Below are 25,318 nucleotides of genomic sequence, written 5' to 3'. Positions count from 1 at the left end.
TTATCTACTTAACTGAATTGATAATCCTAGAGGTTCACATACTTTATCCAACAAAGAAAATTAATGTTCGATTATCAAGAAATGAAAACAAGCATATCCTTTTGCGTGCTATTTGATTTATTGGGTTCTGTATTTTTTTTTTTCATCTCCCACAGTTCTGAACACATTTAAAATCATATTTATGCAGAAACTCAGAAAATTCTGAGGAGTGCTGCCCCCATGCGCAGTCGAACAGCGTACTCAGAGTAGACGCTTGCAGACCCGTAATGCGGCCCAGTTGTCTGCTGCACCGGGCAGCGATATTGCCTCCTTGGCGAGCACCCGTGTGCCCACTCCCCTATGCTGCAGTGCTTCACTCCCACCCGATCGTTAATACAGATTGAGCATTTACCTGCTGTTCAGCCGGTTGATAATATGCTGCTGATCTTGAAGACTTTCCCTGGCAGGACTGCCGGCAGCATCAGTGGGAGGGATGAGCGGAGACGACAGGCTGCACACCCTTACGCAGGGACCCAGAGTGAAGGAAGGCAACAGGTTATTCACTCACTGGGTCTTTAAAGGAAGGTCCCTGCACTGACACTATATTGAAATAAGTTTGCTAATAAATCTCCATGTAAATGTCATCTGGTCATATGTGGTGGTTAGAAAGTTTCATATTGTGGTGTTTGTTGATTTAATTCAAAAACTTACTAAAAATGTGAAATCTTCCCACTTGGCAATGAAATAGAGTTCTATGTCTCACTACTTAGAAAGGAAGGATATGTTCCAATTCAACACTTTTATTTTACAAAAGAAATTGTAAGAGAAGGGATGTTCACATACAAATAAAAAGTTACATAAAGCACAAGTACAGTGTTAAACACAAAATTGTCATGGAGTAAGAAATTGTGACATCCCACGCATCCAAATCACCTCAAGATGTAGTAACATGTAGCTAATACTTCTGTCTGGAAATACACTACAGAATGTTCACCTGTTTCATCTTCTATATTCCATTGTTTTTGAAAGCTTTTTTTTTTTTTTATGAACTCTTAGAAAATCCACTGAATATGAGGAAACTGCTGGTGAACATAACAGCCTTTACTGAACAACCTTGGAAGTATGTGTCTACTTCATTATGCACTTTAGAATTATTTCGTAGGTGGTACAAGGCTCTTTATGTAGAGAGTGTAGAATTTATAAAACAACAAAACAAAAACCCTTGCATTTGGAGGCTGAAAACACAAGTCACTATCTGGAAGTGTGGTCACAACAGGTAGGTAAAGTTGACAATGAATGCAAAAGGTTGTAGCAGGAATACCCCTGGCAAGTGAAATGATGTCCTATTTTCAGTTTTATTGAGTTGCACAAAGACCACCTATAATAATCCTTATAATAGAATCCAACAAGTCTATGCCTCCGGACTATACTGTTCAGGTTCAGTAGGCCTCCATCTTGGAATCATTCTTGTGCTGGAGGATCCTGGCCTTCCCGCTTAACTAAGGGAAAAAAACAGGTTAATATGTAAAACAGTCAAAATATTTAATATGGTAAAGCATTAAATACAAATATTTTGCACTCCTCTGGAAGAGCATATTGTACAATAGTATGTAAAAAGGCAAACCTTGATCACATACTGTTGTGGGGCCATATGACACAGGCTAAAGTGAATAGAGGTGATGAATATAAGACCAAATAAATTAACATTTTCTCTGTTGCCTGAACAACTTAGCCCAAAAAGTCTATAATATACCGTTCATTCGACTTAACATGAAAAATATTTTAAAGATCTTTATATGTTTTTAAATTGTGTTTGAATTTATCAAAATGTATATATTAATTGTACAAAAATATGTTTACCTACTTTCTATTAGGATTCTAAAAATTCCATTCAGTACAGTTACCATTGCTAGATTTCTCTTCATCTTAGTCTCATTATCTCCTCCTTGATCTCTCTTGGAAAGCTTTTTCTCTTTCCTATCATTGGGGGACACTGCGAGACATTGAGGTATAGTAGTGGGTCTAGGACAGTGTTTGCTAACCTGTGGCAATCCAGGTGTTGTGAAACTACAAGTTCCAGCACTAAGCTGATATATATATATATATATATATATACATATATATATATATATATATATATATATCAGCTTAGTGCTGGAACTTGTAGTTTCACAACACCTGGAGTGTCACAGGTTAGCCGACAGTGGTCTAGGAATTTAGGCACTAATCAATTTCTTTGATCTTCACTCTCCTCCCCTACAATGCCCCTCCTCTCCATTAGAAACCTCAGTTTTTTTTTCTAAGTGCCTAGGAGATTGGTCACTTGGATATAGGCTCCTGCCTATACTTAGTTAGTTTTAGCAATAATCATGGTTTTATTTTTAATCCTTTTTCTTCAGGTGCAGCGCGGGACCCAGGTGAGTGAATAGGACATCAGCTCAGGCCGGGTCGGACCGCAGCCACGCCTCTGAGACAGTCGGGAGTGAACCTGTAGCAGCCTCTCCTCAGCGCCCGTTATACATGTCAACATGTCCACCCAATTGTCTCCTAGACAATGAGCAGAGGGGGGACGGAGCAGCATTCATGCTCCTAAGGAGGCGAAACGGCTGCCAGAGCAGCAGACGTGTCCTGGGCAATAGTAACAAAGCGTGTTGCTAACAAACACTGACAGCCCTTTTACTAGAGCACTTGGCGAAGGAAGCCAGATTAAAGGAGGGACTTCCAATCTACCTCCTATGCACTTCCGGGCACAGACAGTGGCCATATTGGACATGAAGATCCTCCAGGGAAACATCGCGTGCACGTTGATGCCTGACTCTGCCTCTCCTCATTTGGTATTTTTTTAGATCGTTTCTATAGATTCACTTTCAAACAATTGGAGGTTTGCTCTATTTTTACACATACATTACACTCAGTGTTTGAAGAAAGTGGTGTTTATTATAAGACTACCTAGTATAGAGACTTGGTAGATTCTTATTGTACAGCCAGCAGATTGCGCGCGCTCTCTCCCTCTCTAATTTATATAAAAAATTATATATATGGGGTAAGCAAGAAATAAGGGACCCTCTGCTTCAGCTGTAGTGTATTATAGCTGTGCCAAAAATGTAATTGTAAATTATCTATTGGGCAGCCGACCCAGGAAGCTTTTTGCACAGTTTGTGACGCCAATATCCAGGAGAGACAACCCAGCTCAAGCATCTACAGCTATGGAAGAACCACTCTGGGCAAGATCCCTGACAACAGCAATGGCTGAGCTCACTAAGGTGATATTACGGTTCACAGAGGTACGTTAACATTCTGTTTCTCACACCCCTACACAGAGTCAGGCTGTTGCAGACACATCCTCACAGGCCGAATGTGCTCATGAAGCAGAACGATTACGGACTATAACTCACAGGCGCAAGAGGGTTATCCCTGATGCGGTACAAGACCGAGATCAGGATTCAGACCACTCCTCAGCAGAGGAAGGGGACTTAGATATATCCAGAGGAGGATACCCTTAGTAACGGGGATTCTGCTTCTGCCCATAGTGTGGATAGTCTCATTTTAGGCATCAGGCATACCTTAGGCTTTGCTGAGCCCGAGCCCACGGCGCCTTCAGGATTCCCTTTGTTTAAGATGACTAAGGCTCAATTAGCCTCCTTTCCACAGTCACTAGAGATGATGGAAATGGTAGATGAGGCTTGGCAAAGGCCAAATAAACAATTTATGATGCCAGGCAGGTTTAAGTCTCTTTACCCTCTTCCGGCAGAGGACTCGATTAAGTGGAAGGCATTACCTAGGGTAGACACCCCAGTAGCTCGCTTGTCTTCAGCCTCTGCCATTCCCATTCAGGAGATTCAGGAGTGGGTATCTCTGAGGGACCGCACTGATAAGAAATGTGATTTAGCTCTCCGCTCAGCATATACTGCGGCAGGCAGTTTATTAAAAACCAATATGGCTGTTGCTCGGGCAAACAAGGCTATTCAGCTGTGGGCTGAAAGATTAGTGAGAGGATTGCAGGAGAACATTCCGCGTATGGAGCTTCTCACTTGAGCAGAGCCTATACAAGAGACTTCAGATTATGTAGGTCACGCAGCCATGGATGCTGTGTCCGTCAATGCAAAATCTTCGGCCCTCTTTATTGCTCATCGTAGCCCATGGTTACGCACGTGGACAGCGGATGCTGATTGCAAAAGTGTTAGAGGACTTACCTTTTGATGGGGTTACTCTGTTCGGCTCAGAGTTAGCTTAGGTTCCTGTCAGGAAAGCCTCTACAAATTCAATCAATGCCGCGACAGTGGCATACATAAATCACCAGGGTGGAACACACTGTATGGAAGATGTGGTAACAGCATACTTATATACAGCCTGTGTAATAATGGCACCAAACTACAAGGCACAGACTGTGGAAGATCTGCAATAATACAGCAATTTGTAAAGCAAATAGCTGCTTCCAAGAAGGAAAGCTGGCCATATGTGCTGAGGCGGCATGTTCCCTAGTCCCTTCAGTACATTTTAAGCAAGATTTTTTACTTAGTTTGGTGAAGTGACAGTCAAGCGCTGGAACAGATATCAATGTTCGCTGCTTAGAGGAGACATGTCACATGGTCGTATGAGGTGTACTCACTATTTGTGAGTACAGCAATTTGGTCAAAGTCGCTTAAGTTCTGAGAAACAGTGAGCCATTCTCAGTCACTTTGCCACTCTCCGTAGAGATTTGCTCCTGTGGCTTCCCCCTGTTCGAGCAGTCTCTTGCACAGCTGCTCGTTGCTAAGGGGGGAAACATAAATGTTACCTGCCAGAGCTCCGACAGTGCAGCGGCTATCTCATTAGCCTACACGCACTGCTGAAATGTGAGCTAGAGGAGCTTGCAAATAGCTGAGAAGGAGGTAAGCCTGATGGGACCCAGAGTGAAGGAAGCAGACAGGCTAGTCACTCCCTGGGAGGCATCCCTGATCTGCTATGAAAAGGTTAAAAAGTAAGAATTAAAAATTAAAACACAGGGCAAAGAAATAAAAAATATAAAAAAAAAAAAAAAAAAAGACACCCTAACTCCAAAGGGCACATAACTAAAATTGAAGACGTCTCTAATGGAAGGGACATAGTAGGGGGAGGAGCTATCCCTCAACAGTTTAAGATTTAAAAGCTCCAATTCCACCTACTATAGCACATTGCCCCCCAATGGCAGGAAAAAGAAAAACAGGTAAAAGTTAACGCAAAAAATACTCACTGTTGGCTGGTGGAGTTGCGCCTGGGGGAAAGGGTCCTCCTGCTTTAAAATCTGCAATAGATAGAAAATACCAAGGATATATAGAGGTAGAGTGCTCTCAATAATGTTAATGCTGCTCTTTATTTTATAAAGTCCATCAATAGTATGTAAGTAAAGAGCACAATATAGATAATGTACAAGCCAATTGAAAAATGCACCAACACCAAAATTGAAAACAAATCAGAAAAACAAATTGAATAATAAAAATTATAAACAAAGATATAAAAAAAAATATATAATATAAAAAATATAAACTTTTTCTTCGTTATTTATTTTGTTTACAGGATTTATCATTTTATATTTTTTTAATTTTCTGATTTGTTTTCAATTTTGGTGTAGTTTTCAATTGACTACTACATTATCTATATTGATAATATTTCCTTACATACTATAAATAAAAATTACCGCTTTACAGTTTTGTCTATGATCCATTTGCTTAAAGTTCTAATTTAATACAGTCAAAAGCAGGTAAATATTGGCAAATTTAAAGTTATCATGTTAATTGGCCCATGCTGTTTTTAATATGTGGTGCTTTAAAAGGAATGACATCAGTTAGACAAAATATGGAATGTAAATATACACAGCAAGTTTCAGCACACCTCTGACTAAGCAACTCAATCTTTGCATTATATTTAATGTAAGTACATTTTAAAAAATCTGTAAATGATATACTATGAGCATGTGTTTCAGCTTGCATAAGAAAGTCACACCATTCTTCCCAGTACTTACTCTCATCCCTTGCTTTCATACGAGCGATGAAGGAATAGCTTTTATTCCTACGATAATTTTCGTAAGGGTCATCAAGAGAGACTCCAACTCCTTTGTACTGGTCCCACTTGTCACGGATGTCCCCACCTTTAATTGGGTCTTGAATTCCCTGCTCATTTGCACCAAGGCCCCCAGCTCCACTCCATCCTAAGGAATAAATACACATTCAGTGACAACTGCTACAATAATGTGTTCCAACTGTATACCACCATTATAACAAGGGTAGAATTTTAAAGGGTTAAATATAATGAATTAAAACACATTTCAGTTAAAAGAAAGTGGCTGTATAAAATGGGCTAAATAAAGAGGGTGCAGGGCACACATACAAACACTTTTAAATATAGTGAAATTGCTGCAATTGATTTATATCAACAACTATTGAAATGTTGTTGCTTTTTTCCTGTAGTGAAAGACAATTAAACACAGGCTCAGCAGAATTTGCATCTACCTAATCAACGTGGTACTGTGTTTATGATAGTAGTAGTAGGCCTAAGGCTCACGTTTTTTTTTTTCCTTCTGTTTAAGAAGCTATAGAACTTCAAAAGAATAGGTAGAAATGGCAACCTTATAACTGCTTTACTTTAATTAGGATCTCTGAGGAAGTACATAGGGAAAGGGTCCGGTGGCTTAACCAAGTTCCAGCTCACATATCAGCGCTTCAAGTGTACGGACATTAGACAAGCAAACAGTTTCACATCTTACCCATTTTGACTAGCATCTGGTGCCCCTTGTTCTCCTCCCCAAGACGCACCATGGGTACAGTTGCTGCAGGCCCAGAACCCAAGCCTGAAGAAGAACTGTAAAGACATTAACATATAATATCAGACTGAGTGCAGAAGGCTCCAACTGGAACACATAAGATCCATATGGTCCCTTACTAGCTTTTGCTGGCCTTAAGGGACACAACTAGACTTTCCAGAGGGTTCCCTCCACCCAGTGATCTCTGTTAATAAGCAACAATGTCCAAATAATGTTTATTCACCTCCACCCAGGTGTCAATTACACATGAATAGATGTGAGGCGCCTATACTGTAGAGTTCTGCCTTCACTCCCATGATATCCAGCCCATCTACCACTATAAACTTTTCAAATAGCTATTAAAGTATCACATACCAGAACAGTACAATGCAACTGCAAATGTAACTTTAGATAAACAAATGTTCTTCTCAGACAATTTAAAGATTTCAATCTGTTTATCTAGTGATTTCTTTTTCCCTTTCTGCTTTCTACTTACGGTGGGGTTGCACTGCGAGACCTAGACCTGCGTCTTCTTCCAGGTGAGAGGGATTTTGATCGAGACCGAGATCTTGAGGGACTACGAGATGACCGAGACCTGCTTCTACTCCTGAAACAAAAGGATATGCAATACAAATATACATTTGTCAATTGTATTTAGTAGACTGCTGATTGGTGAAGATCCTCCGCCAGGAATAATAGAATGGTATCCCAACACAATGAGAAAGTAGGAGGTAGATATTATAAATATGTTTCATGTTGCTTTTGCAGAAATGATCCATTAAGCTATTTGTTTAGTAACTCATGTAAGACTATACAGAATATTGTTCCAACGGTCCCTTGGAATGCATAGGATACATTTTTCAGAGCATCGGATACTTAAAACCCAGAAAATAACCATAGAATTGGTTTTACTTCCTGAATTTCTGCATTCTCAAAGTACGTGACATAACCAAACACAAACCATGGCCTAAATAGGACCACTTGTTTTAACTCTACACTTTCCATTGCTGCATGCCTTACCTTGACCTGGATCGAGAATAAGACCTGGATCGGGACCGAGAACCTGAACGAGACCTAGAGTAAGAGCGGGAGGACTTTGAAGATCTGGAATTGGAACGGGAGGAGGACTGTCCACGACTTTTTGATCGACTTTGGGATCTTGATGGCCTACCAGCAATAATAGTAAGTTTGAGAACAATACCAAAATAAGCTTAAAAAATAAATACAGATCTGCAGTTTTTTTATGCACAGAATTAATTAGGTTGAAACATCTGTACACAAACTGCAATTATGGGAAAGCGTGAGGGAGGTCAGATATTGGTTAACGTGGGCATAGCGGTGGTTTATGAATATCAACTTGTGCGCTTGTCAGGATCTGTCTCAGTAGTATAGTCTGTAAGTTGTATACAAATGAAAAAATTCCTGACCAAAACAAGGAGTGTTCTACCTCTTAGAAAGATAATTGTACTCATGTCCCTCAGGTTAACTCCACTTAAATCACCATAGTTTTTAATTACAGGCCTATATGTATTACATATTTACATACCTATAAGAATTGTTCCTACTAATATATAATAGAACTTTTGTCCCAAAGAATATGGAACACATGTCTGTACAGCTGATCTCAGTATTCCATAACTTGTCTCCCTGCCAATAACCTAATTGAAATTAAGGCTAACTTAATTATACATATATAGATACATTCATTTGTTACTATGTAACAAAAAGCAGCAGACAAATAACCCCTTCACTGCTGGACCTATTTTGGCTCTTTTAGGGTTGCTCATATGCCAATATCAATGTCAGTAACTTGTTTGTGCGGTACCCAGACAAATTATACCTTTTTTTTGTTTTTGTACAAAACTAGACTTTGTATTATCAAAATACACAATTTCTTTACTTGTATCTTCCGATAGTACTAAAAGAAATCTAACCAAAATGCACTAAAAAAAACAAAGGTGTTTTGTACTTTTGATTTAAATTGCAACAAAATGAACTAAAAGCAAATGTTTCTTTTTTTCCCTAAACACCCAGAAACATGTTGTGGCTCTTACTTTGGCATCAATCCGCCTCCAAAAAAACAAAAGGCAGGATTCTACACAGATTTTCGTGATAAAATCTGCACTTAAATATTATGCATTTTTTTACTAGTTTGTATAGTCTTGAATGAAATGTGTAGGAACAATAAATGTAACATACAATTTTGAAAACTAGACAACCTACTGCATCAAAGGAGGGTACCCCTTGATTTATTGGCGCTAGGAAGGGGAAGATGTGGAGAATATAACCATTGCCCTCCCCTCTGGACTTAACGCTTTCTGTAGTGTAGACAACTACAAAGGGCACACCTTACTTGAAAGAGGGGATTCTCTACTTTCAAACGAGGTTATCCTAGTTTTGTTTTGTTTTTTAAATAGACTGTCTGGTAATCACGTTATCACCAAATAACTACTACTAAGGGTCATATCATTTGAAAGATATATCATTCTCAGAAATTAAGGGGTTAAGAAAAAAAAATTAAAAAAACAACTTAGTGCTTTATTTAGTATTTTCCCAAAAAAACACACCTTTCATACTGGTCTGATTTTTTTTCTCACTTAACTACAAAACCACATCTATACACAACTTAAAAACAGCAAGTGTTAAGCCCGCAACATACATGTCCCATTGCCTGTGAGGCTGCTTCCCATTAGCACAGCAAGTCTCCGAAAACATATCTGGAATACAGGGTATTGATATTTGCTCCCTCACCTGCTCCTTTTATCCTGGCCTTTCCGCCGCCGAGCCCTCATTTTTGCTCTGAAGAATTCATACAGGCCATTCTGCTCCCAACCTTCACTGGGGGATAACAGGAGAGCAGATAAATGTTACTGTGGAAACAGTAGTGGAATCCATATAGACAGAGGGCTTGAAGTCTATCAAGTGATATTAGAAGCTACCTAACAATGTTGTGTGAGCGGACAAGAAAAAAATGATTGTTTCAGTAAAAATTTATAATAGGACAAAATCCAGACACATGGTTGTTGCTTTTTCATGACATGAAACAGAAAATTGTTGGAGAACCCTTAATTTTACAATTTATATGTACCCACAGGCTTTCCATCAACAAAAAGGGAACATTTTTTACTTTGCAACATGATTTAACTTTTATATTTAAATAACAGATTATTTTTATTTTTAAAAGCTTAGGTTGTATTTTATAACTTATATGCAGAAACTGATTGAACATGTCCTGCACTAAATTATAGCACAACAGTTATTCAGAAATTGACTGTACTAGATGAGAAAAACATCACAAAACTCTACATATAGGACATGAACATAAAAAAAAAAAAAAAATTAAACATCTTTAAAAACCCTCTTACAAACTGGTTAAGACGACCACGCTTTACCTCCAGTGCAGTGCATGGTGGACATACCTAGAATGCCTGCCTGAGATCATTGCTAAACTTGCTAAACATTGCTAGCCCTTCTGCTCCACGGGAGGTTTCTGTCCTCTCTGAGCTCGCCTTAGGACACCTACATTATTGTTTGACAGGTGTACATCTTCTGTTCTGCGCTTCAGTCATGGTGGAATTTGCCTCTGTGCTTCAGCGAGTAGAGTGGATGCATTTACCATGACCCCAGTGCAGCGATTGCTGGATAAAATGCTATTGTTTTATCTAGTATGGTTGAGAATAAATCTCTCAAGTAGCAGTGGTGCACATGAGTAAAGCAATGTCACCATCTGACAAAACAATATGGGCAGACCAAGATAAAGGAAATCCATTAGAAGCCAATGTAGGTTCATTTTGCTCAGCAACTTAACTGATAAAAAGTGTGCCAATCAAGGATGTCTATAAGCTTTATAAAGGATCATGAGTACTAACCTGTTCCGAGGTCTGTCATGTGATGGAGGGCTGTAAAATGCTTCAACAGCAGCTAGGAGCCTTTCACTGGGAGGCATTGGAGGAGGAAGGCGGATGTCCTTAGGGTCAAGAGGTTTGTACTCATGGTCTTCCAACTGCCCAGAAGAGATAAAAGGTATAAATGCAAAAGTCACAGAGCAGTCCCATAACAAAAAAAAGCATGAGAATGAAGACCAAGAAACTCCAATGTGACTCCTAATAGCCTTATATTTATTAGGAGGTGGTAAGTTATTTCTAACAATACAACTTTTTTTAAAACAAAATCTGTTGCCCTGATAATGAAGTAAAAGAAAGGTCTGCCATCAAAAAGGGAAGCTTGAAACCAGACAATTCACACACTCTCAATGGTAAATATTGGCAGCTCTGAACAAGCAAAAGCAAATTACCTTAACCAATGGGGCCATAAGTCCAGCAGGAAGATCAAAATAAGGGACATTGGGTACAAGGCTGGGGTCATCATGGTTGACATGTGGAGGTCCTTGTCTACGCATATGAGGTGGCTGCCCATTAAACCCATGTGGTGGTGGGCCAAAGTCTTGATGTTGGGGACCTCCCCATGGAGGATGTTCGTTCATACTGGGGTGAGGCATTCTGTGGCCTTGGTGATGGTGTGGCGGTCCCATTTCTAATAGGAGGATGATGATTAATAATAAGAGTTAAAACATTTCTACTTCTGACAGAAAAATAGACATTAAAGCTGCACTAAACTACCTACTTGTGAGCAGATGAATTCCATTTGAAAAGATTCAGTGCTCGGACATCTAACATTTCAAAAACAAACTTAACCTTTAACCTGGCCCTAAGCTGTGATATCACAGCAGATAATAGGCAATTGGCCTGATACTGTGGCTCCCCAAAAAACTGATGTCAGAGAACAATCCCATCAAAAACTATAGGATCCACCATTGGGCATGGAGGAAAATGTGGTCTGAAGATGACAGCTGTTGGTCTCTGTGTGTGGCCATATTCCAACCCCTTGTTCTGAGCAGACTGATCTTGTCTGATTTGTTTCGCCAAATTTAACTTCTTGACTCCCATATCTTTAATCATTGATTAGATAAACACTCTAATTGAAGACTCAGCAATAGGGTGTGTGTTCTACTCTGGTAGAGTGTACCTAACCAATTATTAAAGATAGGATATGCACATATTTGTCCCATAAGCCCATACATGTGGTCTTATTTAAATATGATTTTCTATTTTTTCCCTCAATTAAAAATTTTATTGAAATTTCACTGAAATCAAGGGTGTGAGAGAGGGGTACAAAAAAAGAAAACACGGGGGAAGGGATTAAGATTGGAATGTTAACATATACATATCAGAACAAGTGCAAATCCACAGTACAATTTTTTTTACTTAGAGAATAAAAGTATGAGTATATCAGTGTGAGATTGCAGATATGTGAATCAAAATAGTACAGACAGATGTATAGATCTTGAGAGAAAGGGAACAAGGGGAGGAAAGAGGGGTCGGAGAGAACTGGGAAATGTTAGTAGGGGTAAAAAGAAGTAGGGAAAGGCTTAAATCTGATTTTCTGGAATAAAAAAAACAAAAGCTTTGGGGACTTGCTAATAAAACTGTAAACAAAAATTAAATTGCTAGTTACCTGAAGGAAAGTCTCCTCCTTGTGGATAATCAAACCGATGAGGGAAGGGTGGTCTCTCAAAAGGATGACGTGGAGGAAAATCCTCCTGCATAAAGCGTGGCGGAAATCGGTTGAAGTTATGAGGGTGGGGTGGCTGATTGAATTGAGGTGGGTGCTGTTGTTGGTGAGGTGGGAATGGCCCCAGAAAGTGAGGCGGGCGCTGCATGCGGAAATGTGGGTCCCTTTGAGCTCCACCACCCCATGGTGGCTGTTCATGCTGGTTGCTCCAAGGAGCATCAAACTGGTTATTCCATGGAGGTTCTCTCTGGCTGTTCCATGCTGGCTCAGGTTCGCTGTTCCAGTTTGGATCACGCTCGTTCCACATACCTTCATGACTATTGTTCCATGGAGGGCAGTGAGGAGGGGCCTGGTGGTGTGGAAAAGGGGGTTGCTCGCAGGGCTATGGAGAAATGGAAAAGCACAAGGAGTTTAAAGAATCTCCTCAGAGCCAAAGTGCATAAAAATTGTTCCATCTTAATTTCATGTTACTAACATAGCATGACAGAGATTACTCCCAAACAGAAAAGGTATTATAAGAATGACAAGTTGTAAACTCCCTTATAAAAAAAGGTTTCATTTATAAATCTCACTCCTCATAACTACTATTTCCTGAATTACTGAATTTTGTAAAATACTTCTATTTGTCACAAAAATCTAAATAAAACTGTAGTTGTTGCATTAATTTAGTATCAAATAAGAATGGTTGCTCTAACTTAATATATATATATACCTGCTGCTGACCCCAGGGAGCCATAGGCTGTGGCTGTTCAAACCAAGGTGGTTTATTTGGAGGGATCTGTTCATGAGGAACTGGACCTCTGGTTCCTGCATTGCCAGGATCTGGTACACTTCCGGGAGGGGGCTCAAATTCTGATGGAGTAGGGATAGCAAGTGCAGGTTTCACATCCTCTATAAAGAAGAGAACAAGGGAGAAACAATATGAGAGAATTGTATTTGAAAAGAGGTAGGGTGGGGATAGCATCCTTTTTATTAGAGAGCTAATATTAATACAAATTATAAAAGAACTGGAAAAAATAAACAAGTACAAGGAACTTGTAGCTACCTGGTGGGGGAATTTGAGCTGGTGCAGGGGTAGGAGCTGGTGCTGTTGGCTCTGGAATTGGCTCCATCACTGGGATCTGGATTTGCTGCTGCTGCTGTTTTAAACCAGCCACAAACTCCTCATGCTGTGTTTTCAGGGTTTGGATCTGCTGCTGGAATGCCATGAGGATTGGCTGCACTACAGTGGAGTACTCTCCCAGTAAAGCAGCCTGTATTGAGACCCAATGAAACCGGTAAAGAGAAGCGGGCACAAATGATATACAGACGTTAACAAAACAGAACATACATACTTGGAGCAAGGACATTTGTAACACAGCAGTACATGAGAAGCTTTTGGGCATATTGGTATGTACGAGCATACTGATCACTGAAAGGCTATTTGTTGTCCCTTCTGCAACTAACTGTTCTATAGTTTTTTTATGATTTAATATTGAAGTGCTAAAGAATGCATAGAAGATAGTTAAGCTTCTTTTTTCAGGGCCAAACACCACTGAATTTCTAATCACTGAAGGTAACCATAGGGCAAGCAATGCAACAACAATTTATAACCTTGCAATAGAACAGAATTACCTGGTGCTGTCCCAATCCAAGAGCAGGGCTCTGCAGTTGCTGAATTGTAGCCTCATCAAAGTAGCCATTCTTCTCCCAAAGCTGGAGCAACTACAGATGGAAAAAGGTCATTTAAACTAACTAAGTTCATTTACAGATGTTTAAAGGATATATCTGTAAACGGATACACAAATATTTACTAAAAAGAAGTGTGTAAGAAAAATTTGTCCTCAATGCCAACCAGGTATGGGCAACCATTCAGGAGATAGTCTTAGGCAAGGATTGCTGCACTGCGATTGTATTCACCAATGTCAACCAAAGAAAGGATGGATGGATGAGTGGGAACTATTTAGTGTTGAATTACACTCTATACTCACTCATCAAAGTTAAAGTGGCTGCTGCAGCACTTAAAGTAGTACTCACACGTGCAATCTTCTGCTGCTTGTCCTCTTCCACCGCTAGAAAGCTGGTACAGTAAATAGGAACAACTACTTTCTGAAGAGCTGCCAGAAGTTCCCGCGCTTGTTTCCTCTGACTGATTAAAAATAGCAATTACTGTAAATACCCACATGACCACATTATGCTTTCCACTACTTTTGGTTATACAGTATGCACATTACTCATAAAGTGAGATATTTAATGTTCTAATTAAATACAACTTCACAAAAGTCACTTCAGGTAAACTACTGGAACAACAATTGTTAGAGTTGGAGCTCCTTTACTGGAAGATGTTTAATAAGGACGTAGCTGCTACATAGTTGGTATGTAACAGACAGTATATACTGGGAGCAGGCTAGATTCACAGCCCTTGGTGCCAACAAACTGCTAGGGCACCTGAACAATAGAACAGTTCTCTATTGGCCTCTGCTGTTCTGAGACACAGCTCCTCTGCAAACCCAATTTCACAGGTATACCCACGGAGAAGTAGGCCCCTCAGCAAAAAAAGAGGATTTATGTACTTACGTTAAATCTGTTTCTCTGATTCCGTCTGGGGGACACTGCTTTACCATGGGTTGTGGAGGGGAGCTGGGAGTTGGCACCTAACTAGTTAACTTTAGTGCTGTTGATAGACCCCTCCCCTCTACAATCCCCCTGCCTCTTCCTGTACAATCCAGTTAGTTTTAAAAAGCCCCAGAAGAAAAAAGGGCAGTCAAACAAGAGCACACAGAAGAATAACAGAAGGGAGGGATCGCAGTGTCCCCCAGACGGAATCAGAGAAACGGATTTAACGTAAGTACATAAATCCTCTTTTCTCTTTCATCCAGTCTGGGGGACACTGCTTTACCATGGGGACGTTCTAAAGCAGCCCCTAAAGGGTGGGACTACTCTGAAAATCCCGCTCGTAAAGCATTACGAGCGAAATTTGCATCTGCTGATGCAAAGACATTAAATTGATAAGATTTAGTAAACGTATGGACAGAGGACCAAGTGGCTGCCCTGCAAAGCTGGTCCGCAGAAACACCATTCCTTGCTGCCCAAGACGCCCCAACCGATCTGGTGGAATGGGCTGTGACTCTCTCCGGCACAGGACGGCTAGCCTTTATATAAGCTTGTCTGATGGTAGACGTAATCCATCTTGCAATGGACTGTTTTGAGGCTGGCCAGCCTCTCTTATTAGCGTCATAAAGGACAAATAGAGAGTCTGTACGTCTAATCTGGGAAGTTCTCCTAACATAAATGCGGAGAGCCCTAACCACATCTAACTTTTCCATCGATTGCTGATCCGTATGGGAAGAAGATGAGAAAACCGGAACTACAATTTCCTGGTTGAGATGAAAAGCCGACACTACTTTTGGTACGAAAGAAGGGAGAGTTCTTAACACCGCTCTGTCCTCGTGGAAAACCAAATATGGTTCCCTACAGGACAGAGCTCCTAATTCGGAAACTCTACGAGCCGAAGCGATAGCCAAAAGAAAGAGGACCTTCCAGGTCAACCACTTTAGGTCTGCCTTACTCAAAGGTTCAAAGGGGGGGCCCTTGAGCATCTCCAGGACCATGTTGAGATCCCAAGGAGCAGTAGGAGGGACATAGGGAGGTAGGATATGTAAAACTCCCTGGAAAAAAGTCCTAATGTCTGGCAATTCGGCTAATTTCTTATGAAAAAATACAGAAAGTGCCGAAACCGGGACCCTTAGGGAACCTAGCCTAAGGCCTGCTTCCAGGCCATTTTGAAGGAAGGATAATAGACGGGAAAGCTGAAAGGAGGACGAGTGGAACGTCCTATTTTCGCACCATCTAATGTAGGCCTTCCAAATCCGGTGATAGATTTGAGAAGAAACAGGCTTCCTGGCTCGCATCAGAGTCTGAATTACACTGGGCGAAAAACCTCTAGCCTTCCAGAGGCTGGCTTCAACAGCCATGCCGTTAAATTGAGCTGAGGTAGATTCTGGAAATGGAATGGACCTTGCAGAAGCAGGTCGATTCGATACGGAAGGCGGAACCCCGGCCCTTCCGCTATAGATATGATGTCTGCGTACCACACTCGGCGCGGCCAAGAGGGAGCGACTAGAATTACTGGCAGAAGGCCCTGCCGAACTCGTCTGAGTACTCGAGGAAGCATGGGAATTGGGGGAAACAGGTATCCCAACCTGAATTCCCATGACATCGTCAAAACGTCCACTGCCGCCGCTAAGGGATCCCTTGCCCTTGCGCAAAACTTGTGGACCTTCCGGTTGTGTCTGGAGGCCATGAGGTCTATGTCCGGAAGACTCCACCTGAGAACCAGAGACTGGAAGACATCCGGGTGTAGAGACCACTCCCCCGGCATCAGCTGGTTTTGACTTAAATAGTCAGCCTCCCAGTTTTCTATTCCTGGACTGAAAACCGCCGATATTGCTGGGACATATTGCTCTGCCCAAACAAATATTTGGGCTGCAATCTCCATAGCCGCTGTACTCCTGGTTCCTCCTTGTCTGTTGACATATGCCACGGCCGTGGCATTGTCGGACTGAATTCTGACCGGTTGGCCCTGAAGAAAAGACTGGGCTCCCTGGAGAGCCAAGAGAATGGCCTTCAATTCCAAAATATTTATAGGTAGAGTTGATTCCTGAGGCGACCAAATTCCCTGGAGTCGGAGGTGAAGGATTACCGCCCCCCAACCCTTCAGGCTGGCGTCTGTCGTGGCTATGATCCATGACCATTGTGCGAAGGATTTTCCCACGCTCATGTTGTGCGGATACATCCACCACTGAAGAGATTCTCTCGCTTTCTGAGATAGAGAGATCTTTTGACTTTTCAGGTGTAGGTGTGACCCTGACCACTTTGATAGGAGATCCCATTGGAAACATCGAGAATGGGCTCGCCCGAAGGGAATGGTCTCGAAAGAGGCCACCATCTTTCCGAGTAGCCTCATGCACAAGTGCATTGAGGGGCTGGGGTAAGACAAAACCTGGGAGGTTACCGACTGAATAGAGGAGATTTTCTCTGCTGGGAGAAACACTCTTTGCCTCCTGGTGTCCATGATGAGTCCCAGGAATACCATGCGCTGACACGGGATCAACTGGGATTTCTTTGAATTTATTAGCCAACCGTGGCCCTCGAGAACTGCCTGGGTGAGGGACAGGTGATAACGCAGGCAACCTTCTGAGGAAGCCTTGATGAGTAGGTCGTCCAAGTAAGGAACGACCTGAACTCCCTGCAGGTGAAGACATGCTGCCATAACTGACAATCTTCGTGAAGACCCTTGGCGCAGTTGAGAGGCCAAAGGGGAGGGCCCGAAACTGATAGTGAGCAGATCCTACCGAGAATCTGAGGAGAGACTGGTGGTGGATCCAGATGGGAATGTGGAGATAAGCGTCCTTTTCATCTATGGACGCCATGAACTGATTTATCTCTAGGCCGTTTATTACTGACCTCAGAGATTCCATCCGAAATTTGTCCACCCTTAAGTGAACATTGAGGCCCTTTAAGTTTAGGATGGGCCGAAAGGAGCCGTCCGGCTTCTTGACTAGGAACAGGTTTGAATAAAAACCCCTTCCTTTCTGCCCATCTGGCACTCTGCAGATGACCTGCTGGAGTAAAAGAGAAGCAACACAATCCTGTATAGCCCGTCTTTTTAAAAGATCCTGAGGTAGCGGGGTCTGGAAGAAACGCTGTGGAGCCGGGCCCAATAGGTCTATTCTGTACCCCTCTGAAATGATTCTCCGAATCCAAGGATCTTGGGAAAACGCTGTCCACCGTTTCTGAAACAGGGACAGACGTCCTCCCACTGGCGCCCTCTGTAGAACAGGTTGGTCGTCAGGACGCAGGCTTTTCCTGGGTCTTAGCGGCCTGGCGCTTGGAAGTAAACGAGGATCTTCCCCTAGAGGAGGAGCCTGGGGAATTAGATTGCCTTCCTCTGAAGGACTGACCCCTTTGGAAGGAAGTCCCTCGAAAGGGCTGTCGGAAGGAGATATTTCTCTGAGCGCGGCTTCTGTTAGCGTATACTGGCAAAGAAGTGCTTTTGCCCCCCGTAGCCTGGGAAATGAGGGTATCCAATTCTGGGCCGAATAAGCCCGCTGCAGAAAAGGGGATGGTTTCAACGGACCGCTTTGACTCTGCATCACCTTCCCAGGATTTCAGCCATAGTGTTCTCCTTGCTGAAATGGAGGCCGCCTGAATGGCAGAGGAAACCGCCGCTGAATTCTGGGCCGCCTCATAGAGATACCCCCGAAGCTTCCTTTAAATGCAAAGCAAGGGGAAGGAGCTCGGAGTCCTGTAAAGCTTCTGCCAGCTGGTCTGCCCATGCTTCCATGGCTTTTGCTACCCAGGCTGAAGCAAATGTGGGTCTAAAGCCAGAACCCGCAAATATTGATTTGAGCTGGGATTCTACCTTACGGTCATTGGCGTCTGGGAGAGACGCTGAACCCGGGGCTGGGAGTAGAGTATGTTTAGCCAGGCGAGCAATAGGAATACTCTCCCAGCGAGTCGCCTCTTCCTCCTGAAGAGGATACAGAGAGGCGAACCTTTTGGGAATGAAAAACCTTTTCTCAGGTTGTTTCCAGGCCCCTTCAGCAATCTCTCGGAGTTCTGCAGAAGGAGGGAAACGGTTGGTTTTTCTTTTGGCCTTTTTGAACAGACTTCTGTCCCTGGGGGAAACCTCCTCCGGCTCTGGGAAGTCCAGCGCCTGTCTAACCGCTAAAACCAAATCATTAACAAATTGGTTTCTAGGGTACACTTCCTGCTCTGAGGAATGACTATGGTCAGCATCCGAATAGATTTCCCCTTCTTCCTCAGACTCTTTCTCCGAATCTGAAAGGACCACAAGGGGATTTACCGCTCTAAGCCTCCTTCTCTTAGCAGGCGGGGTATTAGAGGAATCTAGCAACTGGTTAAGCTTGTTTAATCCCTTCAAAAAGGCTGTAGACCAAGCCGGGTCTGTATTAGCAGGGGCTGGGTCAGCCTGTGATGTGGAAGCTCCCGGCAAACTCGATCCACTGGCATCTGAGAAAGCCTGGGGGTCTGAATGCGTATTAGTATTGCTAGCCACCGAAGTTGCCACAGTTGACAGCAACTGATTTGATTGAAAAAACATTTTGGGCTAGGGAGGTAACCGACTGTGTTAGGGAGGTTACCCAGGCCGGTTCCTCAGACGAAGGGGCTGTAACCTGCTGGCTTTGCACAGAGGGGGCCCCTGCTTCGCATGCAGCGCAGAGCGCCAAAGGGTCCTTCTGCCCACACGGTAATTTAACATGACATTTAGAACATGTGAAATATTTTGCCATAGGGCCCTTTCCCTTATCTGTCATTTTATATAAAGGAAGGCACACCAATCACACAAAATCAATCTAGCTGAATATACAGATAGAGATAAAGGAAGAGAGAGAGAGAGAGAGAGAGAGAGAGAGAGAGTAAAATATATTAAAAGAACAGAGTAAATTACAAGTAATCAACTAATGTCTTTGAAAAAGTTGTACTTGAATATTTTTAAACACCATAAATATTTTAGGCTAGCAGGAGACTATAATGTAAACCTGCTAAGCCAGTAATAAAACAACGAATATGTGTTTAAATAAGCTTGTACTTAGCCCAAGGGCCACCAAGACAGGGAGAAGTCCAACAGCAGTCTGTGCTCTCCCTCAGCTCTGTTCCTGTTCCCGGGCTTCTGCTTTGGCGCCAGAACCCTGGGACAGTCCATCTCTCTCTTACTCTGTAGGAAGGGGGGGAACTCTATGTTTTAGCTCCCCCCTCTTCCCTGATGCCGATGTTCCTGCTTGAAAATCCATAGGAAAAACGGCTTTTGGTGGCAGATTTGTGGAGACCTCTATTAGTTCCTCTTCCCAGGACAGAGGTCTCCGCAGCGATACCTTTCCGACGCCACCCTCCTATGTCTGAGGGGGGAATCTTGGTTTAGCCCCCTTCTCCTCGGCGCTGCCGCCGAAATCCAAGATGGCCGCCGCCATTTTCATTATCCGATAACCGGCGCTCTATGCCTGTAATGGCAGCGCCGGTTAACGGGGAGGCTGTAGGAGTGCAGCGGTCCATGAGACTCCCTTCAATCAGGCACTTTGTACTTCAGTCCGTCAGTGAGAACCGCTGGCTCTCTGCTGACAGGGGAATGCCTGCGCTGCCAAGCTGTGAGTGTGTTCTCTATATTAGAACACACTCCAGCGCTGCCACCTCAAAAAAGTAAAAAGTAAAAGAAAAAAAGAAAATTTCTTAACATTAAACTAAGCACTAAGCAAAAAGGCTGCCCAACTCCAGGGCACCTAAAAAAAACTGGATTGTACAGGAAGAGGCAGGGGGATTGTAGAGGGGAGGGGTCTATCACCAGCACTAAAGTTAACTAGTTAGGTGTCAACTCCCAGTTCCCCTCCACAACCCCATGGTAAAGCAGTGTCCCCCAGACTGGATGAAAGAGAAAATAACTTTAATTTCCAGTCACACTATCAAATAATAACAATCCACATTTCTGAAAATTGTACATCCACAGTGAGCAACAGGTGGTTAATCTGGTGCTCAGTATTTGCTTACATGCATTCAGCAAATAGTGTTTTGTGGTACAATTAAAGTTCTGGTTAAATACAGTACCTCCATATCCATGATAATGAAGCATGACCGCTGTTCAATTAAATATTTGTTCATATAATTTGAAATTACAATTCTTACTGGAGTATGTACAGTATTTGTTTCCACTTGTACATGCATATTTAGGTTTATAAATCCTAAAATGTATGATGTAAATTGCAGTTTCTTTAATGGGGGGGGGGGGTATATTGAGGGGTGGTTGTACAAAGTCAGATTGTGGCGTACATGCTTACCAATGATGTAATACGTCATTAGTCAAGTAGATAAGGTGTAGGCGCAGTTCAAAGTGTGCACCATCAGCTGTGATACGATTGCAGAGGTGACCAGCCATCAGCTCACAGTGCTGAGGGGACTTGGCATTGCTGAACATCCAATTCTTGCCAGCCTGTGGACACAACACACTACCCTTAAAATGCACTTGTCACTATGAATAAACAGTCTCTGATTTAACATTAAGAATATAATGTACGAGCCATTGGTTCTTTAAGTGCTGAAATGTTTTATTATTTTTCCTTGGCCCACTATCCTGCATGTGTGCAACCATCCTCTAACCATACTAACAGACCCCCATGTGTTCTGGAGGTGCCCAATTTGACTATCCAAGTGTGGTCAGCTCAAGGACTTATGTAAACACACTAAAATCAGCACAAAAATCCCATTAGATTGTTGGTTCTGTAGAGACAGATAAGAAGGTATCCCTTCTTTTATATACTTCTTTCAGATCCCATATGGCATCTTTGAGAGGGTTACATAGTTTTAGATTTCTCAATAGCAAAGCCAACACCTACTTTTAAACCTCATTTAAAATTGGGCGTAAATTCAGCTAGAAGGCGCAACTGTGGACCTTTTCAAAACCATATTGTGCCGGAGGGTGGACAAACTTAAAATACGCATCCTATTGCATGCCAGGTGTCAGGTGTAAATTTGCACCCTTTAGCTGGATTTCTTCCCAACGAAATTTGAGGCCCAGTGTGAGCAAAGGTAAAATAAAACCTGCACCTAATTAAACAGTTTAGGACATTTAAAATGGAAGATGGGAATGTGTTTACTTACAGATATGGCGTCCTTTGTACAAGTGTCAATGATCGGCTGTAGCAAGTTATCAAACTCGGTCATGTCCAGTTGAGTTTCATCCCGCAGTTTCTGCATCTGTTGTTCAATAGCATGTGTTACTGCTGCTGTAATTTGCTCCTGAAAGACAGTGAATGTATATGCATACATTGTAACCGTTATACACGTTTTATTGTTGTGCTACTACACAGTACAGTTCTAAATCAGGGATCAGTTTAGAGGGTAGAAAAACTGGGCTGATACCTGTCTCATGGTGACTAGCTGCTGCTCTTGTTGTTGCAGGTTCCACTGGCTTTGTTGAATAAGATCATCTATAGCATGTGCACCCTGTGGGGGTGGCACTAATGTAGGGGGCAGAGGCAGGTCTGGTGGGGGAATTGCGGACATCTGAGGTGTGGGTTCTATGTCCTGAGCTTGCTTGCAAATCACTGGAGGGAAAACATTCAGACAATTGAAAACAATTAAACAAATCAACACATATGCTTAGAATGTAAAGTAAAAAGTAAGATTGTGAACTGTAACGCATCCACTACAAACCAGACTATAAGAATGCATGCTATACTAGATAAAGGCATGGAAATCAGCTCCTCAAAGCCATCCTGCATATACCCACGAGTAATAGGAGAGGAGCAATCCATAAGGTATCATCTGAAGGAAGATGAAACAAAACAAGCCAGCCATACTACACACAGCTATACCAAGTGGTAGCAGAAAGCTGTTACTTGGGTCTTCAGTATGTTATAACCATCTTAGCCTTAACCACTAATGAGACCACAGGAGTAGCATACGTTTCTGTTGGGTTTATTTTCAAGTGATAACATATGGACTGTATTTTTTCCTTACTTTTTCGGATGTTTATAGACGGCAGTATAATTTCCGGACATGAAGTCTAGATACAAAATACATAGCCCTTTTAATATCAGAAATTCTTATGTTAATGTTATAGTCCCATAACAATGTACAGAAACTGGGAGAGGCCTGTTTCAAGAACATATTGTAAATTCAGGAAAAATTATAATTTACCTGACAAAATGCACACACACACATATGATCAAGTTTTAGAAAGCGTAAAAATAATTACTAAATTAATAGACCACAAAATATAAGAGATGGAATCACTATACAAAACAATATAGGGATAGAACATTTCAATGCTATAGTTTTTCAGAAAATTTAGACATACACTGCTGTTGTTCCATAGCAAGTTTACATTTGTAGTAGCTGTAGAACTCTCCACCAAACAGGAATGAAAACTTTGGGTTTTCTTTCTGCTTCTCCATGGTCATGTTCTCAAATTGAGGCCCATTTCTAGCCACAAACTGTGCTAGCTTGTCAATGACATTACGCAGCTCCTGATCTATAGAAAAAAAAAAAAAAGTTAATATAAATACTATGTGCATTCTTTGGTAACCAATTTTAGGCATTCCTGTTTCAATAGATCACAAGCCTATTTATAATGTATATGAACGTAACATCAGTGCCATTTACAAAATAAATAAAAAAAGTTGCACTGAACGCCAATGTGGACGAAGAGAGGAAAATGCATTTACGGGTATTGCGCATAACCCATCAATAACTCAACAAAGTATAAAGAGTATACGTAACGGAATGGAGAAAATAGAATTCAGGATTGTATTAGCAACATGAAGAAACCAATTGAAGACATGCACATATTGATATTTGTAAGAATCACTCCAACAAAAAATGTGTGCCACTTGTAATAATGACATCAGGTTACCCTAATAAAATTCCAGTTAATCAATTACCACCAGCTTTCTGCCACAAAAACAAAGTCAGAACAAATCATTAAACGAGATGCAATTTACTTTCAACCTTCTATTTAGTCCTATGGAGAGGCGTACTAAATAAACAAATAGGCAAATATGTATACATTGATCTATTCTTGCTATGTTAAGCTGGATACACATTACAGAAATTTCGACCAACTTTTCATGCCGAGCGATTTTACATGCGAGCGATGTTCCGATCGCTCGGTCCATGAACTGCATACACACTAGCCTTGTTTAGGACGATAAAGGGAAGAGCGGACGTCCTTTTAGCGACTTTTTACAGCCATGTTGTCGAGCAATGATTGCAATTTCGTACACATCAGTCGGAAGTTTATACACACTACACAGCGGAAACGAGATTGGAACGAAAATATTAAACAGTACGACCAACCAAATGAGGCGATAATCGTCCATTTGGGCAGACTTTAAACCATCGTGTCACTGCACACACCTGCCCGACTTTTGAAAAAGCGGTCGTATGTCGGCTGATTGAGCAGATTATTGGACGAAAACCGTGTAATGTGTACCCAGCTTTAGCTAGATATTTAAATGAAAATAGGCAACTAAAAAATACTCAGATCGCAACGAACATCTTGACATTGTAACGGAAAATCAATCCAGCTAATAAATACAATATCTTTATGAAACATTTTCTAGTTTACAACTATGTGCCCTATAAACACAAACTATTGATAAACAAGGTAGGTTAAGGTTGACAGTTATAACTGAGGAGATTTTAGGTAAGCACAATTTAGAGATTTTCCTTACTCTTGGACTACACACTATAATTTACATATCATTATGTTAGTAGACAATTACATCACACACTATGCACAATAACTATTATCTCCAGAACACCTATACTAGTTACAGGGGGCCATAAGTACAATGTAAAATAGACCCCAAGGAATACATGAATGAAGTCTTCCCACTCACCGTCTGGGGGAAGTGGAACCTCCATGGCTGGGACTGCGGCCTGCACCGAGCCTGACCTCACACCGCCACTCGGCTCCTACAACCGGAAGCGTCGCAAAACATGACCTCGCCATACGCGCCATTACCATGACAGCAAAACACGTCCCGAAATCCTGCCGATGACGATGGCAGCTATGCGACAGGTACCGGAAGCGTAAAGTCAGCCATTTTGGTAAGCCCTAAAATTCCCTTTCTGTATATTGGTCTACCTAGTAAGTGCGTGAGCTGCTCTAGAATTACAAACGGTACATCCCACAATTTAATGTATATTAGTCGCATATAAAATCTGTTTTGAATAGAAATATTGTTACTTGAAGATCATCATGTAGTGGAGAAAGGAAAAGTCTGCATTTTCTCTACAGAATCGGTAATATACATCGATGTCACACGTTGTGCTACATGCACTTTATCTTTAACATTATCATACATTCAGTATTGCATATGTACACAATTGATAAAATCATTATTATCCCACACTATTGTGTCAATACAGTTTTCTTCACATTTATCTGTGAACATTCCTACTAGTACTACCTTAATGATAAATTCTGTATCACAGAGTATCAGTAGTGTGGTG

The 25,318-nt window shown here is 41.8% G+C and overlaps 1 protein-coding gene across 2 annotated transcripts; it reads right to left on the bottom strand.

Annotated features, from left to right (window-relative positions):
* Positions 1-763: 763 nt before the first annotated feature.
* CHERP (calcium homeostasis endoplasmic reticulum protein) lies at positions 764-24,811 on the bottom strand. 2 transcript variants are annotated; one of them, XM_075207297.1, is made up of 19 exons: positions 24,703-24,811; positions 23,160-23,333; positions 22,220-22,404; positions 21,959-22,096; positions 21,139-21,290; positions 14,324-14,435; positions 13,922-14,011; positions 13,353-13,560; positions 13,020-13,198; positions 12,251-12,689; positions 11,031-11,269; positions 10,606-10,739; positions 9,488-9,574; positions 7,757-7,903; positions 7,233-7,343; positions 6,701-6,795; positions 5,960-6,145; positions 5,192-5,242; positions 764-1,478 (listed from the first exon to the last, which is right to left on the bottom strand). In XM_075207297.1, the coding sequence occupies exons 1-19, from the start codon at positions 24,725-24,727 to the stop codon at positions 1,441-1,443; spliced, it is 2,790 nt and encodes a 929-aa protein (XP_075063398.1). In that variant the 5' UTR covers positions 24,728-24,811; the 3' UTR covers positions 764-1,440. The 2 variants fall into 2 exon arrangements, with proteins under 2 accessions (XP_075063398.1, XP_075063406.1); XM_075207305.1 differs by having other exon boundaries at positions 23,187-23,333.
* Positions 24,812-25,318: the final 507 nt, after the last annotated feature.

This window comes from Mixophyes fleayi, chromosome 1 (genome assembly GCF_038048845.1).
Source record: "Mixophyes fleayi isolate aMixFle1 chromosome 1, aMixFle1.hap1, whole genome shotgun sequence".
Lineage (NCBI taxonomy): Eukaryota > Metazoa > Chordata > Amphibia > Anura > Limnodynastidae > Mixophyes > Mixophyes fleayi.
Note: the sequence above shows the minus strand (reverse complement) of the source record. Positions and strands in the feature narration are given on the sequence as shown.

What these genes read in the sequence shown, in the direction of transcription:
- CHERP (XM_075207297.1), bottom strand. Translation starts at nt 24,727, where the DNA reads ATGGAGGTTCCACTTCCCCCAGACG. An exon ending in AGCTCAAATTCCCCCACCAG is followed by an intron (nt 13,199 to 13,352) that starts GTAGCTACAAGT and finishes TCTTCTTTATAG; the next exon opens with AGGATGTGAAACCTGCACTT. An exon ending in CTCCCTGGGGTCAGCAGCAG is followed by an intron (nt 12,690 to 13,019) that starts GTATATATATAT and finishes ATTTCTCCATAG; the next exon opens with CCCTGCGAGCAACCCCCTTT.